This window comes from Electrona antarctica, assembly GCF_951216825.1.
Source record: "Electrona antarctica genome assembly, chromosome: 10".
Taxonomy (NCBI): Eukaryota; Metazoa; Chordata; class Actinopteri; order Myctophiformes; family Myctophidae; genus Electrona; species Electrona antarctica.
This window is the reverse complement of record NC_136791.1, coordinates 21,264,406-21,284,287: the sequence shown is the minus strand read 5'-3', so window position 1 is coordinate 21,284,287 and position 19,882 is coordinate 21,264,406. Positions and strand designations below refer to the sequence as shown.

The 19,882-nt window shown below is 42.1% G+C and overlaps 1 protein-coding gene across 2 annotated transcripts; it reads left to right on the top strand.

The window, feature by feature from the left end:
• Positions 1-1,535: 1,535 nt before the first annotated feature.
• sfxn3 (sideroflexin 3) lies at positions 1,536-16,344 on the top strand. Of its 2 annotated transcripts, none has more exons than XM_079513203.1 (11): positions 1,536-1,653; positions 5,076-5,249; positions 6,795-6,965; positions 8,204-8,302; positions 10,614-10,689; positions 11,250-11,335; positions 12,096-12,223; positions 13,361-13,410; positions 13,987-14,036; positions 14,171-14,218; positions 14,897-16,344. In XM_079513203.1, exons 2-11 carry the CDS (start codon positions 5,077-5,079, stop codon positions 14,991-14,993), a joined length of 978 nt encoding a protein of 325 aa, XP_079369329.1. In that variant the 5' UTR covers positions 1,536-1,653; position 5,076; the 3' UTR covers positions 14,994-16,344. The 2 variants fall into 2 exon arrangements, with proteins under 2 accessions (XP_079369329.1, XP_079369330.1); XM_079513204.1 differs by lacking the exon at positions 1,536-1,653 and adding an exon at positions 1,658-1,751.
• Positions 16,345-19,882: the final 3,538 nt, after the last annotated feature.

Sequence of the window (19,882 nt, the reverse complement as noted above, 5' to 3'; positions counted from 1 at the left end):
GGACTTTGTTATGGAAGTATCTAGACAGGTACATGGGTATCTTGGTGGTGTATTGAATCTTGTGGACCAGACCCATTGCAAGATGCTGTACTCTGTCGTCGACCCTAAGCCATTCTAGCCTGTCAAAGTGGGCAGGGGTGAGGTGGGTTTGGGGGGTGAGGCCAAGTAGGAGTCTGACCAGTTTGTTTTGGGAAGTCTGGAGCGTAGTTTTAAGGGCCTTTGAGGTGCTGTGGTACCAGGAGGTGCATGCATAGTCAAAGAAACATTGTACGAGGGCTCCTGTTAAGGTTTTTCCCAGGTTTGTTATCAGCGAGCCAGGTGCAGATTCTACCGAGTTCAGAGCTGAGGGTTTTTTCAACCTGCAGTTTGTTCCTGTCCGAGACTAGCAGTGGCGAGTCATCTGCGAACAGGAACAAGTTGCAGTCACAAGCTGATGTCATGTCGTTTACATATATTAGGAACAGTAAAGGCCCTAGTATGCTTCCTTGTGGAACGACACAGCTCACTGGGAGGGGGGGGGGGGGGGGGGTAGGATTGCATCCAGCTCACTGATGTGCTATCGAAACCAATTGCTTTTAGCTTGTTAACCAGTATGGAGTGGTTCACGGTGTCAAAAGCCTTTTGGAGGTCCAGCATGACCATGCCGCAGTATTTGCCAGCATCCACCTCATGTTTGATGTGGTCGCTCAAATAGAGAAGGCATCAGTGGAGTGGGATGTTCTGAAGCCAGACTTCCATGTTATTGCAATACATTTCCTAGCAACCCCGAGTGCAACATGATGGAAATTTCACTGATTGTAGAATGTCAACGGATTATAATGGATTGGATTCTCAGAAATATAACAAGCCTTTTGACCTAGTTTTCTACTCGACTCTGATTTGGAACTAGGCTACAGTTTGTAAATTAAGTATTTCAATGGAGTGTGCGTGCCATTTTACAGAGTAAACGTAAGCCTACTTCAATATGTATTATTATTTGAGGTTTTATTTGTTCCCCCGGGCCTCATTTTCCAACCAATCACATGCAGTGTTTACGTCCCACACCCAACCGCTGCATGGAACAAATGAGTAACCGTCCGACAGCGCCCCTGGCGTTTACATTCAGCACAGGCCCGGTGTGCAGTGTTGCCATGTCCGCTCATTATAAGCGACTTTTGTCCTTGTTTGTTAAAATAATTATGTTATATTTTCGAGATGCGTACTTTTTTTGGGGGGGGCTTGTTGAACTTGTTTCTAAAGTGTAGTTGCACATGTTTTCATTATTATTAATCTTTTCCTCCCTAGCCTCTTACGCAGATTTTGTATTTAGAATGTTAATGATCATAATAAATGTTTTGAAAATAGAAGATGTACAAGCTCACAACTCGTAGTATACTGGCACGTTGAGCTTGTAGATCGGCTATTTTCGAATGTCCGATCATGTATTTGAATTATACTAGGCAGTAGCACTTTAAACATACCGGTAATCTATACATCATAGTACAGTATGTGGCTTATTTTGGGCTCGTTGTTTTCCTAGAGACCCTGGTTGCTTATTTCTCTCACAAACCCTGGCAACAGTGCCGGTGTGCTGCTGTGCTTGCTGTGTGTGTGATATTCAGAGGTCATCATCATAACAACTATACCATCTCTCAGTCAGTGCTGTTTCATAAAGTAAGTAATCCACTTCATCACCACCAGCGTTCATGTGATGTGATCTCACTCTGAGACTTAACAAACTCATCTGTGTATTCTGGCTCGACCATTACAAGGTTAGTAGTGACTAAATAAATAAACTGCTAAACTCGTTAGCTTGGGATGCTAGCCCTGACTAGTAGTAGGAGTGGGTTGTTTTGATGCCATTAAAATCACCGGGTTGTTGTTGTTTGTCCTAGATAAAACATATAGAATGACAGTCTGCTGGATTATTATTTTTTATATAAAAGCACAAAACAAAGCACTTTGCTTGCTGTTAGCTGTCTGTCTTCCTACAGTGGCTGCTTGCTTTGTAATGTATTTGCTGAGTGTAGAAGTGATGACAGGCAGCCAGTGTGTCGTGACTGTACAGTACAGTAGTTCCATCATCACCCCATCTGTTGTTTATGTTGTTGCCACCAGTATGTTCCTCTCACTACAGCTTAGCTCACTGATTCTCTGCTGTTTTAAATTCAAGGACACCCCCAGTTGTATATGTACTGTATTTTAATATCTGGGACCCTGATCTACCCATGTAAAAATAGAATGTACAAATGGAACCAAATGGACCCATTATAGGGGTCCTCCATTTGGTTCCGTTCCGTTGAGGGATGCAGTGATATGGAACTTCTTGGCCAATACCGGTACAAATTTAGCCGATACTCATACGATATATGTTCATTTAGTTTTTGTTGTTTTTATTTCCCCCTTTTGTGCCTGGGGAAACAAATACATCGTCAAAACAAGAAATAAATGTTCAACTTCAGAATCCACAGCTTGGTACTAGGTTGCAGATAACCAGTACACCAACATAGCCAACGCAAAATGTATGCTTATCGACAACAGATAAATATCGGCTACTGCCATCAGTTAATGTCAGTTTTATTTGTCGATACCGATATTGACCGATAACGGTATGTGGCCGATCCCTACTTACACTCTGAATTACAGATCTGTAAGGGTCCATTTGGTTCCTCCTAACTATCAATCATTAAAGTGGAGACCCCCTCAAGCACCCCTACCCCTCATTTTCTTTGAATGGTCTTTTAATGGTCCTAATAATAATGCACTTTTTGGCCAGAAAGGGATTTTTTTCCACCGGGAGTTTTTTTTTTTTTAGTTACTCCACTGCGCCCGTTACCGATATTGCCAAGAGAAAATCTCATAGACAAGATTTTTCCTTCCGGTGAAAAAGAAACCCCTTTCTGGTCAAAAAGTACATTTTAGAGTCCGTCCACTAAGGAAAGTAGGCTTTCTAATAGCACAAGCAGCCTTTGTATTGGTGAGTAGCAAAACACGTTCTTTATTGCATTTATGAGAGCGCCGGAAGTCGACAGTAACATAGCTCTAAATGCAACGCCATAGAGCTATGGACCAGAGCTACCCTACCCCCTACCCCTATAGGTGTTACTTAACGTCTCAAATAACTTTGTCAATTGCATGCATGCCAGGATCGGGCTTCAAAAGCAATGTCATTCCTTTTTTTAAAGCACTTTTGAATTTTCTTGGGAATATGCATTTGAAGTGGGGAAAATGATGTAATGCACTAGTACAGGGGTTTTCAACTGATTGTGAACCAGGGACCACCACCCTGACTAAGAATATAAACCTGGGGACCACTTGTTATGTATGCCGTGTCTCATGTATCCAAATGTTTCTCAACCAATAGTCCACTAGCCTCGGAGACCACATGCATTTTCTTTTAATGGTCCATGGGGTCCATTGGGTCTGCTCAGGTGGTCCATGGGAAAACATTTTAAAATGGAAATAAATACAATACCTTTGATAAAAAATACTAATAATCATAAGTCCATAAATTTGTTTTGAATTAATAAGTGTGCGGGGAAGGCACGATATGATACGATATTACAATTTTTACGTAATATCCAACCTTCCATATTAAACTCATTGTATATTAACTAGATATTCCTAATAATGATGACTGAACCAGGCTGGGTGCACTTCCCCTTCTTGGAGATTTGATTTTGAACCTTGAATTTCTTTACCTCCAACCTCCAACATTGAGGCCTCATCTTAGGTCACGGTCACCAGGTCATTTAGTTTCTCAGGAAAAAATAAAAACTTTCCTATGTTTCTAAATGCATGATCAGGGACCACATGCAATTCCTTCACGTACCACCAGTTGAAATTGGATATTAGATCTAGGGATATGTATGAATTATTAAATTGTGTTATCAGAAGATCGACAGAAATTCAAATATCTTAGTAATCAAGCCTCAGAATATTTTTTTTTAAAGTCTGTGAATTGCATGGTGTGTTGATCCATTTTGCACCTTTTGCATTACTACTGTAAATCCAATCAAATTAATTGAGAAACTTTATTCTTAATATATATAATTTGCGTTATATTTTTTATAGCATCAAATTGGTGTTGATTGTCAAAATTGACTAAATCAATTAGTCTGATTAACCGCACTATTTTATGGTTTTCGTACAATAGTAATTGCAAAAATAGCTGACCTACACGCTCACAATGTGTCGCATTGCGACAGCTTGTGAGCTCGTAGATCTGCTATTATTTTTACTATTTTATTATTTGCATCTTATGTTTACATTTTGCGAGTAAAAGCTACATTTAATCGATTATTATTATATGTAATTGATTAAATCAATTAATTTGATTAAGTGTTGTGCCCCTAAAATTATTTCCCATCCATTTTTGTGCCTCAGCCACTGAACCCAGTTCTGCTCATTTGAGTCGAGTAAAGTTTAGGCTATAAAACTACCCTTAGGAACCACCCGAGCCATGTTGTGGCCCATAGTTCAGGAGCCCAGGGGTTGAGAGGCACTTGCCCGTCGGGCAAGTACAGGTCATGTTCTATTTGCCCAAAGGTCATGCCCACTTGCCAGAAATAATAATATAATTTGAATTTCCGTGTGTGCTAAAAAATGTCATATCATTTTATTTTTTATGCTAAATACCTACATACCTACGAATATGACTGGGTTCACAGCTCTTGTTGTTTTATGTTTAAGTGTAGGAACAGTGAAAACGGCACATTATAGGTAAACGGTGCTCTTACGTTACATAATTCCACGGACCAGAAGACAGAGCGCTCAGCTGGCCAGTGGCCACGCTCAGGTGTTTAGATGGATATCTTGACTGTGTTTATAGACTGTTGCGTCCCCACACAAACGAGCACTTACCCGGTCGGGCAACCTGAAAGCAAATTCCACCTGCCCAAAAGTTATATTTATCTGCCGGGGGCAGGTAGGCGGGCAACCCTTAGTGTCAACACCTGGGAGCCTATCTCCCGTTTCCGTAGCACGCACAAGGCAGCTTGATGTACAACAAGTACACCTCCCCCCGGACATAACGCTCCACACTGGTCCACACTCAAGTACACCCTTAATCTAAATGGTACCGTTTTGTATGGCAGCATGACGGACGACTCCGGAGCCCTGTCCCTGGCCATCGACATCAAAGAGCCGCGATGGGACCAGGGCACGTTCATGGGCCGCGCCCAGCACTTCTTCATGGTCACCGACCCCAGGAACATCCTGCTGTCCTCTGAGACACTGGACGAGGCCAGGGTCATCGTGGAGGAGTACAGGTACAGATGGATGGGGATGCAGGGTGAAATTAATTTACAGACGAAGGTTAGACATTTAGAACAGTGGTTTTCAACCCTTTTCATATCAAGGTCCATTATTTATTCGGCCTTTGAGCCACTGACCACCATTTTTAGCCTCTCAGACCCAAAACATTTCCAACTCCACGCTCCAATACTCCATATTGATGTTGGTACAGTACCATTAGGAGAGATAAAGGCGAACGTTAATCAAAAGCAACAATTCTCTAATTGTGTAGACTTCTTTTAAATTACGTAATGCAGATGTTTAGCAATAATGTAACTCTTGAGAGCGTCAAATGAAACCAAATGGACCCTTACGGTCATTTGACGCTCTCAAGAGTTAAAGATTTATAAGGGTCCATTTGGTTACCAACTCTCCATCGTTTAGCTGGGGACCACCTGGAGCCCCCTCAAGGACCACTGGTGGTCCCTGGACCACTGGTTGAAAACCACTGATTTAGAAGATAATTAAGTTCTGTGTTCAGAGATTTCTTTTCTTGTAGCAGATATTGAACTGGTCATGTCATTGATGGTAGGACTACATACACATAAATATGTACAGTATGTACATAGATAATGTGGGCTGTGGACTGATTTGTTTTCTTAACCTTTTACTACAGTTAACAATGTATGTATGAACTACTGTAGATGTCAAATATCAGAATACACTGTACACAGCAATAACAATTATTTTAATAATTTTTTGACATTTCTAAATGTATGTTTATAGCCAAAACGCATAGTTTCCAAAGTTGCTTTACAGGTCACAGGTTCATATGGAATAGAAACGAGGAGCCAGTCCAGAACTAGTGATAGTATACATACTGTATAATATCACATTCACCATTATGGGCCACATCAGTGCAGTGCACCACATCAAAATGGGTGATTAATGATGCCGATATGACATTTTATAATCCACATTTCTCATTGTTTCAGATGGCTTCCAGATTAACCCATTTAGACCTGAGGACGATTATATAAAAGTCGTCTAAATCAGTTTTCTGAAAAACCTATGTTTCTATGTCAGTGGTTCTCAAACATTTTCATGTCAAGGACCCCCAAAAATATATGTAATTGGCCGCTGACCACCATCTGAAAATATGTTGTTCCAGGGACCCCCAGAAGCAAAGATTTGAGTCAAAAAAGTTTGCTCTGAAAGAATATATATTCAAAGATTTGCGCCACATTTTCACGATTTTCAAAAAATAGCAGCTCTACAAGCTCGTAGCGTGGCACTTGGTGCCACGCTATGAGCTTGTAGATCTGCTATTTTGCAATAGCTAAAGTGTAACAATGCTCAAAACACCAAAAGGGGTTCCCGCCCAGAATGGATTAAAACACCATAAATCTAATCTAAATCTTCAGAGTTTTAAGAAAGCAAGACTGAGCAACAGACTTAAATAGTTGTGCAGGCTATGCTTGTTATCAAATACAATGCCCAAGACTAAAACCATTTAGTGCAACCAAACCAGTCCTTTAATCTTGATGATGATCTGTTGTTGTTTGTGTTTTTCTACACAGGGCAGGGAAAGCTAGGCCTGGCCTGACAGAAGATGAGCTCTGGAGAGCCAAATATGTCTACGACTCTGCCTTCCACCCCGACACGGGCGAGAAGATGGTTGTGGTGGGGCGAATGTCAGCTCAGGTGCCGGTGAACATGTCCATCACAGGCTCCATGCTGACCTTCTATAGGTAGGTAAGCCTTGCACCAGGGGTTCACAAACTTTTTCGACCAATGGGGTTACCCCTTGGGGCGAGGGGAGAGAACATTTTCCAGGTACCCCCTCATCCTCACACTGCTGAATATGAAGGCATCACGTGACTTTGCTGGCAGATGGGGTGTGTCACCTGAGAACAGAACACTGCTGGTTGTTCTTTATGTCTGTCAAATGTTTGTAGCGTACTGAAATAAATGTGTCACGTGCATGTGCTGAATTCCTCTTTCAGAGGACACGTTCAAAGAGTTGCTATTGCTGGAGTCTGTGTAGAGTGCATGATGATTTACATCACTGTAAACGCACCGACAAATAGACCTTCAAGAATGGAGAGGCAGGTCCTCCTTATTGTCAGTGGTCAAGAGACTCGAGAGAGGTCACCTCTTCAATATACCAGCATACTGTATTGAACTATACGATGTGCCCACCCACTCGGCTGTGATCACATTTGTGACAGTTTCTGACCAAGGCTAAGTCATTGATTTTTCTTTATTATTTATTGATTTTTTTTCACATCATGTGAAAGCATGGAATCATAGCTTCAAATTGACATATTGGTTGTACAGTTTGACCCACCAGTTCTGGAGATATGGCTTATAGAGTAATGTGTTGTAGAGAAACAGCGAGTTGAGAAAACAGGCTTGAAAGGTTCACTTCTGTGGTCTCTACACCTAGCTACATGTTTAAGGCAATAATTTATTTCATATTTACATGTTGATTTCAGCTCTGACATGCTCTAGTATGTGAACAGTCTGCCTGTGCTATTAACTCATTTTGGATAAAAGAAAACAAAAAAACAGTTTTTCTCCTCTCCTAAACAGTTAGGCGCCATGTCTCTGTATCAAAAAGATTTGTTTGCTTGACATAATTGAATTTCCCAGGAAGCTGGCATACCCGTTTCCTGTCCCAGTAGTACATTTTCAAAAAAAGATTAATTTTGATCGGCTCGGCAGAACATTTTGATTTGAACGGGAAACACAAATGGCAACTTTATGCTTTCTCCGTTCAAGTCTGCTGCCGAGCCGATATCAAATGAAGCTATGGGAACGGGAACAGGAAAAGGGTATTGCCACCTTCTGGAAAGCTGACACCACAGTTACGCGTAGAAGACCTATTCAGTGGGAGTGAAAACGTGTCCTGAATGTTAGCTTCGTTATTCGGCACAATGGCCTCATTCTCTGACCCCTCCACCTCCTCTGTTTCTCCGCCCTCCAGGACCACTCCAGCCGTGGTGTTCTGGCAGTGGGTCAACCAGTCCTTCAACGCCGTGGTCAACTACACCAACCGCAGCGGAGACGCACCCTTGACCATGAAGTAGGCTGGACGTTCTCACCTCACTGCCACGACATTCTCACCTCACTCACTACTACTCTAGATCCATGAGTGATGTCGCCCTCATTAGCCGTAAAAGTCTGTGTACACAGGCCTATGTAAACTATTAATTTCCATTTTCCAGCCATTCAGTTGCATATCAGTTTTTACACATTCAGAAAATAATCTGACTAGGCTAGAGGACATTCACGGCATCAGAAAGAGACACAAAAGAGGTACCTTGACCAAGCAGCCCAATATGACAGCTTTCCGGTGAGAATGTGGCATTATTTTCCACAGTCACGTCACCAATCACCTTTTGTTTTTTTTAGGGATGCACCGATGTATTGGTCAATATCGGTATCGTCAAATAAAACTGACATTAACCGATGGCAGTAGCCGATATGTATCTGTTGTTGATAAGCATACATTTCGCATTGGCTATGTTGGTGTGTTGGTTATCTGCAGCCTACCAAGCTATAGGCTATATCGATTATGAACATGTATTTCTTGTATTGAAGATGTATTTGTTTCTCTAGCACAACAGGGGGGAAATAAAAATAAAATCAACAAAAACTAAATAAACATATATCGGTAATCGGTAGCAGTACAATTTAGCCTATTGGCTAAATTGTTATTTTAAACATCGGTGTCTGTATCAACCAAGAATTTCCAAGTCGGTGCATCCCTGTTTTATTTTTGCTCTTGGCCCTCCAGGGCGCTGTACTTAATTCGCTCCTTTCTTTAGCTTGTAGATCGGCTATTTTCTATGACTGATCGCCCCAAAACACAGTGCCTTGTGACCCTCAGGTTGTCAGGTTGAGTATTTTCACATACTTCTCTGTTGTGCTGCATTGTGTCTGTTATTCTGAATGCATCAAATGCATGATGCATTCATTATGTTGAATGCATCAAATGCATGATGTATTCATTATGTTGAATGCATCAAATGCATGATGCATTCATTATGTTGAATGCATCAAATGCATGATGCATTCACATGTTATGTTGAATGCATCAAATGCATGATGCATTCAAATGATGGGGATGTGACACACACGCACCCACGCACACACAGACACACACAAGCGCACACACACGCACACGCTCATAGAATGTTTATAATTGCATTCAGCATACACCATGCAGAATGAGTCGTCATGGAACAAGCATGCAATTGGATGCTAAATACTGTAGTATTGGTCTTTGCCTGACCGTGATACTGTACTGTGTAAATTGTCTTTGTTTGCATATCATCAGATTTCATGAATTAAAAAAAAACATGCACTCCGGTTTTAATCATTTCTACCCAATTATGGCCAGTACCACGTTAGCGACGGTATTTTGGTTGGAGATATACTGAAGCGGTACTGCGGCGCTCCCAACTCTCGCCGGGACATCTTGCGAGGTTTCGTTTGTAAACAAGTCGCCACGCTGTTTGAGATGCACCCAGCTGCAGCCTCGCAGACTAGCAGTCCCAGACACAGACACTTCTCCTAAAGTGTCTTCTAAAGTGTCTCCCTCAAACATGTCCATTGTGTATGTTTGTAGCGACAAGCGGACGACATCGAATACGTTTGTTTACATCCAATGGCATTCCAATAATACGATTCAGGAGTGGGTGTACAGATTTGGACCAATCAGATCGTTTTTTACTCAACACGAACAGAAGTGATTTGGTCGGCGTAGGCATACCTACTGGATCTTCTTTCTACACAAATATTAAAAATAAAACCGAATGAGTTTTCCTGATGTGATAACCTGTCAGAATCAGCTTTTGTTGTGTTCGCTTATGTGCTAAAAGAGTGACTTTGAGAGCTGTTTCCCCGTTACAATGGAAGTCTATGAGAGCCTATTTTTATTTCTAATATTTACTATTAAACTGCACAACGGAGCGAAATAATTCATGGAATGGACTAGTTTGCTTATAACAAGGTAAGGAAACAAACCCTCTTTCTGAGGTCCACACATGCTACAGCAAATATATTTATTGACACAGCTTAACCATTTTGACCAGCATTGAAAGCTTCACCAGGATCCTTACTTAGTAACCGTCGCTAACGTGGTATTGGCCAAGAACGGGCTTGGGTGGGACTTAGCGAACGGCTAATTTGACCTTGATGCCAGTCCTCAAGGTTATTGTATAAGACACCTTGTGTCTTTGCACACGAGCAAGCGAAAGAGAGAGAGAGAAGATGGTGAAAGTGTGAGTCGTGGGGGACACTTTCTCATTAGTATGTGGTGTTTGTGTGTCCTCAGTCAGTCAGTTGTTTGTGTGTCCTCTCTCAGTCAGTTGTTTGTCCTCTCTTCTCAGTCAGTTGGGTGCAGCCTACGTCTGTGCCACCACAGGGGCTGTGGTCACAGCCCTGGGACTCAAGTCTCTAGCCACGGTAAGACTTTTATTGCAACTTTTTACATGAACCAGAACTCGTGCCTGGAGGCTCTCCTTTCGATCGCATCGCATCGCTCCGCTCCACAGGCTGGGAGCGTCTGTTGCGCAACATTCAATGTTTTGTCAACTCGAGTTGGCTTTGTACGATGCTTAAAAGGTCTTTAAATAAATACTTTTTGAAATGTCTATGGGTAAAATGCATTGGGAATTATTTCGTGGGCCTGGCGTCGTCATGAAAGTGGGCAGGACTGCGACGCTCTATAGCAATGACTATCAGAATATAGGGCTGTACAGGGTTCAGACAGCGAGCGACACTATCACAATATAGGGCTGTACAGAGTACACACAGGGAGCGACACAACGCCTGCCATCATTTTGCACCAGTGCTATGCAGCCTGTTTTCCGACGTTGGTTTTCAAATCAAGCAAAAGCACTGTCCACCCCAGGGCTGCACGCCGGCCGCAGCGGAGAAACAGTCAGTCAGAGCTCCCTAATCGTGACCTAACTCTGGATCTGTGCGCTCTCCTCTACTCTCCTAATCTCCTCTCCTCTCTGCAGCGTCTTCCACCAATTATGAGCCGCTTCGTCCCCTTCGCTGCCGTCGCCGCCGCCAACTGTATCAACATCCCCTTCATGAGGCAGAGGTGAGACCTTCACACTGACGTCTCACTTATTATTTATTAGCACTGCGTTCAGGATCACCCCCATGACAAGAGGTACAGTGCACTGATACGTAGAGATGCTCCAATAATCGGCCACCGATCGGTGATCGGCCGATATTCACTCCAAATGACTTGATCAGTGATCGGCGATTTACCCTATCTGTGATTGACAATTTACACCATTTAAGTGGTATAAATGTCAATCAGATATATAGTATAATATCATTTTTCATCTTTGTGACAGGCCTAGATTCTCCCCTTCCTCCCCACACACAGGAACAGTTTTGACGTGGGTTTTGACATTTGGAAATATTACATTTTTCCCCTTACGCGCAAGATCGGTATCTGTATCGGCCGATCATTAGAAAAACAATCGGTGATCGGGATCGGTCCCAAAAAACTGAGCATCCCTACAGTGTTTCCCAAACAAAATATATTTATGTATCTATTATTTATATACCGTATATATGTAAAGGTACAAGTGAGAGGCCAGTACAAGTGAGGGCAAAAAGGATTTAATAAATAAAACGTTTATGAAGTAGTGAAAATAGCAGATCTATAAGCTCACAACGCTAGTTTGGGTCCCGTGCCAAACAGTCGTCTAATTTCTCTTGTCAGTTTTTGGCTAAAACGCTTGGGGAGCCACTGCTGTACACTGGTCATGTTTGCATGATAGAGAGGACCCTGCATCTCACAGACAGTTTGTCCCTCGTCTCTGCCTTGCGTTGTGTGTCCTTCACAGAGAGCTGCAGTTTGGCATCCCCGTGAACGACGAGAACGGGAACCGCTTGGGAGAGTCTCCCAACGCTGCCAAGCAGGCCATCCTACAAGTGGTGGTGTCGCGTATCGGCATGGCCGTGCCGGCTATGGGTAATGGCAGTGTTATTTATGTCTGTGGGTGTGACAGAGTCCTACTCTCTGTGTGGAAGTGCCTTTGTTTTCATTCATAACATATAGCCTTGGTCCTTCCAGTCTTACTCATCTGCGAAGAGAAAAGCCTGGTCACGACCTATAAGGCAGAGGGTGTATCGCCGGAAGTGTCGGGCTGGAACATCCGTCGGATGTATTTCCCCCGGATACGATATTTTTTGACCAATCACAACACTTGTTTCATCATTCACGGATGTAAACAACTGAGGTTCAGATTGGTGCAGACTGCAGGGAAGATCATAGCGGTAAAATAACTCCCCTCTTTGCAGTCTATTTATGAGCAGGCTACACTAAAACAGGCTAAAAAAAACGTCAGTGACGTTTCTGCCCTCTAAGAGAAGGTACAAAGAACCAAAGTGGAAGTACATCAGGTTTAAAAAGTAGTTTGTACCAGCGTCAACTAAAATGTTGAACGAGGCTCTGAAACAGTAGTGACTGAAAGGTTTAGATTAACCACACTGTGTACACTTGTGTAATGTTGTTTCTCTGTTATGTATTTTTGTTTGTCACTGATGTTTTGTGTGTGGCTGCAGCAGGGGTGAAAGCCCAAGACATATTTCCCTTGTGGACAATAAAGTTTACTTTGACATTGAAAATGAGGGCTTGCCCTCAATTGTACTCCCGAGTATAAATAAAGGTGGTGATGATGATTTTCTTGAGCGGTACTTCCGCCAAAATCCAGCACTTCCGTTTATGCACTCTACAGCGTAGGTCTTGCCCAGTGTGCTTTTAACCCTGGCGGTGTCCCACATTTGGGCATGTCGTATTTTCAAAAACATTTTGACATTTGAAATTGGCCGTGGCCTGACAATGCATACATAGAACACTGTGTCCTTGAAAATGATAAAGTTTGAGAATCACAGATTTTACATTTGTATTTGATTTATGAGTCCGACCCTCTCTGATTGGCGGTTGTTCTGTCAGCCCCTCTCTGATTGGCGGTTGTTCTGTCAGACCCTCTCTGATTGGCGGTTGTTCTGTCAGACCCTCTCTGATTGGCGGTTGTTCTGTCAGACCCTCTCTGATTGGTGGTTGTTCTGTCAGACCCTCTCTGATTGGTGGTTGTTCTGTCCACAGCCATCCCCCCTGTCATCATGAACTACTTGGAGCAGAAAGCCTTCATGAAGGTAACGCCACGCCACCTAGTGGTGTCACTGTGTCACTAGGCCTGTCACCATTGTCACATTGTCGCCTGATCGTAATTATTTGATATAATCGCATTTTTTTTTTTTTATATAATCATCTTCGTTTCCGTGTTGAAATATGAACATAAAGTCCAATATTTTCACCCAAAGAAAAAGCGGCTTGTGAACTTGACTATTTCAACATGTTCTTTTTTTTAAAGTTGAAAGTATAAAGGTTTTAAATGTCAGTATTCAATCACTTGTATTCAAGTAATTTGTCATATCTGTCCTGTGCAAGTTAAAGAGAAATATAAATGTTCCAATTTGCAATGCCTAAAAACACAATTAAATCAAACGTTCTCTTTGTGTTTAGAGGTTGAGGTTCAGAAGTGTAGATATAGATAATGTGTGCAACATAATGCATTCAAACTATCCCTGCTGACGTGAGAAAAAAGACAATTTTGTTTGTTTCTACAAGGACAAATGTGAGTTACGTGTCAAATGTTATGTTGGTTGTAGCGTTTCCCTTCAACTGTTTCCTGTTTAACTTTGTCTCTGTCTTAATTGTTTGCACTACAGCGATTCCCAGTCCTAAACGCTCCGGTTCAGGTGGGACTGGTGGGTCTGTGGTGAGTACAGTGTATTTATTCTTAATGATCCTTGATGGTGTGTATGTATGTACTGTAGGTGCACTACTGGATTATGGTAAATGGAGGCGATTCCTCAACAAAGCTCACAACAAAGTTACCTATTTGTTTTGCAGCCTGGTGTTTGCCACTCCGCTCTGCTGTGCGATGTTCCCTCAGAAGAGGTAAGGCCCAACTCTCCGATTGCCCGGGGTTATCATCATAGCGCCCAGCGATTTATAGCAGCGGAGCACTTTTACCGACGGACCGGATGTTATCCCGGATGTGGATGTAGCAGCTAAATGTAGCCAAAACACTCTAGAGCCGATCGACAACGGGAGGTATGATTAAATCTAACGCGACTAGCGACGGGACCTCTGTGGGCTGTCTAACACATGATCTTGTCTTAGAATTGGACGGGATGATTTAGATCAAGAGCTATTAACGTTTTAAGATTTTTGGTCTCGTCGGCTAAACGGGGGGGAACATTTTCAATGACGTCCCACTGTTACGCAACATCGAGTATTGCGCAACAGGCGCTCCTAGGCTGTGGAGCGATGCGATCGGTTGTTATATCAATAATCTTCGTCTTTTGGATAAAACTTCGTCCTGGGCGCTGGGTGTTACTAATTGAAAGGACGGTGAACTTCGTCCTGGGCGATTGGGGTGTTAACATCCACCGTTCGCCACTGACCACAGTCGGTCACACACATGGATTAAAGTTCTCAGTCGCCATCGAATGATTTCAGTGATTTGGAAGTAGCCACTAGCATGTCTTCTATTCCACAGAAGCCAGCATGTCTTCTATGGAAGCATGTGATGCACAGTGGGTTAAGACGTGTGTGTGTGTTTTGTCGTTGCAGCTCCATGGCAGTGAGCAGCCTGGAAGCAGAGCTGCAGGACAAGATACGACAAACCAGTCCCAACACTAGCACAGTCTACTTTAACAAGGGTCTGTAGGACCGCACACGCGTATACACACTACAACACACACACACACACACACGCACACGCACGCCACGACACGCACACATTCTCCAGCACTTCCTGCTGGTTGACCTATACTAACAGGGCGATGCTACTAGTACTACACATTAAAATCCTCAGTGATAATTGAACTCACGAGTTGCAAATGGATAAATGAACACTGACGATTTTACTGTGTGTATTACTGTAGCTCTGTGGGTGCAAGTGAAAGGACAAAACAATATATTTATGCATACTTTTTTATGTATTTGTGTACTGTTTTTTTTTTTTTAATATGATTACATGGAGCTGCTCCAACTATATGGGTGAGGATAATGGTGGGTGAGTGTCGAGGTTCCTTTATTTGGCTGAAGTGGTGGAATTGATGAAGTATTTTAGGTAACAAAAGACTGCAATACTACAGTAAATAACAGTCTTCTTATTTCTGTTTTCTTCATTTGTTTTGTTTTGTTTTTGTCTTGTTCTGTCTGTTACAAACGCTTATTGACCAGCAGCTCTGATGGTTACGTAGCCCCGTCTGACTGACCTTCTCCATCCGTGTAGCTCAGCACTCGGTCACGTGGCGTTTGTTGACCATCCACAATTCCCGGGGTGCCAGGCGAATAACGGTATTTTTTTTTAAACCTAATTTCCAACAAATTCAAAAGGTATTGACGTGTTCCTGCTTCCTACTGTTTAAGACGGGCGGGGGCTTGACAGCCTGTGTGTAATTTTTAGGGATTGCACCTATATATGGGCCACATATTGCTATCGGACGATATTTGCCGATATCGGTCAATATCGGTATCGCCAAATAAAACTGACATTAGGCGAGGGCAGTAGCCAATGTTTATCTGTTGATAAGCACACATGTTGCGCTGGCTATGTTGGTGTGTTGGTTATGTGGCTATCTGCAGATTCTGAACATTCATTTCTGTAATGAAGATGTATTTGTTTCTCTCGCACAAAAGGGGGAAAATAAAAAAATCTAATAACACCACAAATTGTATATCAGTATTGGCTATCGGCTAAATTGTTAATTTTAAACATCGGTATCGGCCAAGAATTTCCATATCGGTGCATCCCTAATAATTGTACAGGGAATCACATGCTGCTGCTGCTCAGAAATGGGGGGAGGTCACTCACAGACGGGGCTGACGGCTACCGCCATGTTACCACAATGTGTTGCATTCAGGTTAGTTTTCTACTGCTTTGAGGAGAAAACTTTATTTTAATTTATTTTTTACTCTCTGGCAAACGAGCTACAGTACATTTTTGAAGATATTTTTGGGGCTTTTTCTGCCTTTATTGATAGGATGAAAGTAGTCTGATAGGAAATGGAGAGAGATGGTGGGGGGTGGGGGGTGGGGGGTGGGGGGGGGGGGGGGGGGGGAGGGGGGGAGAGAGTCAGACACGCGGCAAAGGCCGTCGGGATCGGTGCAAACCTGCGGCACGCCGACAGCCAGCAGCCTAGGTGCCCAGACGGTTGAGCTAACCGTCCGGGCCACTACAGTACATTTTAAAGTCAGAGAGGTCCAAGTTCAAACTGAGGCTGAATCTGCCATGGACTGTAGAGCAATGCTTCTCAAAGGCCCCTTTTCCACCAAAAGAACTTTGGTTCTAGAACTGGTTCCATTCTAGATTCTTGGAACCTTTGGTGCTTTCACAGAACCGGAGGCCATTTTTGGGGGTTCCAGTTCCGCAACCAACTTTTCAGGGTTCTGAACCAGTTTCAATGGAAACACTGAACTGGTTCAAAAAGAACAAAATCACGAATCGTCAGTTTGAAAAAAGGTTCCATTTGAGGACATTTAAACACTGTATTGAGTATGTTGACAGGGGTCCCCCTGGTGTCTGTAATGCCCCCAACCCCTCCCACACCCAACAGCAAATCTGTTTGCCTGGTGAGCTTGTAGATCTGCAATTTTCATGAACGTTCACCCAATGTGACATGCCTAGAATAGTGATGTCATAAGGGTTAGTGGGGTTACCCTATAAGCAAACAAGAACAGTAAATATCTTTATTTTATTTAACCACTTATTTAGCCCATATGAGCACAAGATGTACTGACCAATGCACAGCTCGTGTTTATGTTTTCACCTGTTAACCAGCAGAGCGGCATCTTAACCTCAGCACTGCCCTTTGAAGTGTCCTTAAGCCCTTTACTATGCTACTATGCTACTTACTTATGTTACTATCGTACGTTACCAGGCGCTACATACAGTATATTTGTGGCAAACAAAACCTGTAGAAATACAACGGCACTGCAAAAAGCACTCCTAGCACGCAAAGCACATCCGCAGTATGTTGTGGCTGCTTGTACTGTACCCGTATGAGTGAGTGACGAATTGGCCTCAGAGACAGCGCAGGGCAGGCGTTTTGTTTTCAAAGGAGAAAATAAATAATAAGATGTAGTCATGATGGTGGAAGGATCGTCGGTGGCACTTTTCAACGGCCTTTCGTTGTTTGAGATGCAGGATGATGTAGGATTGTTAAACTTATGACCTACTTAAACTACTTTAAACTACTCGATTTAATTGTTAAATTCCAAAACATAACATTTATTGTTAACAAAACCTAAAATCTTCTGCAATCTTCACTGCAGCTTTGGAATTATACTGCAATTCGTCATTGGTTTTGTTCAAGTAAAGAAAACAAATAAGCAGCTTTGTGATGTGTTGTTGTGGTTGTATTGTCAGAGAATGTACCTTGTAAAAGAAAAATATATATCAATTACTGTAAATTGATCAAAGATCAATATTTGTTGTTTTTTTGAGCAACTATAATTATGCAGACCAGACTCCAGAGATATACTATGTTGCAAACTAAATTATGTAACAAAGCCAAAATACAAAATGTACATTAGACAACCAGTAATTGTACATGTTTGATCAAATTCACTTGACTCGTGTTCACTGTTGATGGCAGGTTTATCTAAATGTATGGTTGTCCATCGTGGATATAAATAGTGATGGTTGTATTTTTAAGTATATAATGTCAGCTGAACTTAACATTTTACCATCTGCACAGAATGTAAGATTCCTTCTATTTTTTTTTCTGGGCTGTACAGTATATGACGATTTAAAACAAATGTGGCCGGGGAACCTGGTTCACGGAGAACCTGGTTCACGGAAGTAATTTCTCTAAGGAGAATAACATGGGCTCATCTTAAAATCGTCTCATATAAGCGTTGTGGTCCAAAAATAAACAAGCTGTCTCGGCGTTATTGTCAGGGAGGTGTCTCTGTATCGTCACTCATATAAGATATGTCTGTTTCTAGTGAAAATGTAACTAATTCAGTAGCAGTAACAATAGTGTTTTCTCTCAGTCAGTTGATTCTTCATATCCATATAAGTGAAACGGCCTGGATGATTTGTTTATTTTTCACAACACAGTTCTTATATGAGGCGGTCTAAAATCCCCCTATGGGGATTACAATGCAAATAAAAAGTACATTAATCCGTGGATTTGCGCCCTCTACCGATATTGACGTCAGACTTCGGTGCTCTACGTTTGTACATGCAGAGAATGTGTGCAATATTTCCAGTCTAGATGAGTGTGCTTCTCTCAAGTTTGGGGTGTTTGTTTTTGGCGAGTGGGCGTGGTATTGAGATAGCAAATAATTGAATTCAGTAATATGATGTGATATTTATGTGAAGTGGTGTTACTTTTGTCTGTCTTTTACCATGCCACCTTAAACCCTGTTCTTTCTTTTTTCCCTAAAAAAATAAAATAATAATAATAATAGAAATAATAATCACAATAATCATAAAAACATATTTTTGGATGCTTTCCCCTCAATTTTAATGTTTTCCATTTTGATATGGATTTTTCCATATACCGTATGACTTGTTTGTGTTTAGACTTAACAAATCAGATTCCAATCTGGATGTGGCACACATCTGATTCAGGCTGGATTTGGCTGCCCGTGCAAATGGTGGCCATAGTGATTGGTTTGTGTTTGAGTGCCCATATACTTTCAGGTGCTCATGTCAGTCATCATCATGATCACACAGGCACTGCAAGACCGTGTTGGCTAGTAACTAACTACATCACTACGCCATGCTCTTTTTGAACTCACACTTGTGTCGCACTTGGCCGTGTGTGTGTTGTTACGTGCAGAGTGTAGACGATAGCCGATATGCAAGCTCACTATGTGTCAAAGAAACGCACCACATTGAGCTTGTAGATCAGCTGTATTCGGCTCACGACACTGGCGTGCAACCAACTACTGTATGAATCAGGCTTAGGTCAATTAACAACATGCCGCAAACAGCACTGCAAATAGTCTGACTCTTGTCAGGTACACGTGTTTTATAACTTTTATTTCTCTCTGTGTATAACCCTTACCCTTGTTACTGTCCATTATGTTGTGGGTGAAACTGCACTATAACCTTTGATGTGCTGCTGTAGGAACTGCTAGAATATGTATTGCTATTAGAAGATTGTTATTTTTGAATTGTGCTTTGGAAATGAATGTTTGTTGTGCTCCATGTACTACAGTGAAAAATGTCACTCCTTTTCGTCAGCTCATTAAGTAGTGTCATTATTTCACAATCACTTAGCTGGAGTTTGAGAGTACGTCTCAACAGCTGTTTGAATGCTTCTTTTGTTCGGGGGGAATTTATGGCACAAATGGTCAAGAACAAAGATAAAGGGATTATAATAAGGCAGTAAACGAGTTTAGGTTTGACTGTATGTTGCCATCTGAACATAATGTTGCACCCAGAATTACGAAAATGACGAGCCAAAGATGAAGGATATGAAATGAACAGGGTTGTGGGAAAGATATTATGTATAGCTTTTAAACTTTCTGCTTCAGCTTTATTTCAGACATCTGACAGAGATTTCCTCATGCTATAATCTGTTACGTTTATGGATA

Excerpts from the sequence above, each read along its gene's own strand:
- sfxn3 (XM_079513203.1), top strand. The coding sequence starts at position 5,077 with ATGACGGACGACTCCGGAGCCCTGTCCCTGGCCATCGACATCAAAGAG. Across the intron at positions 8,303-10,613 it reads GACGCACCCTTGACCATGAA|TCAGTTGGGTGCAGCCTACG; the intron begins GTAGGCTGGACG and ends CTCTCTTCTCAG. Across the intron at positions 11,336-12,095 it reads ATCCCCTTCATGAGGCAGAG|AGAGCTGCAGTTTGGCATCC; the intron begins GTGAGACCTTCA and ends TGTCCTTCACAG.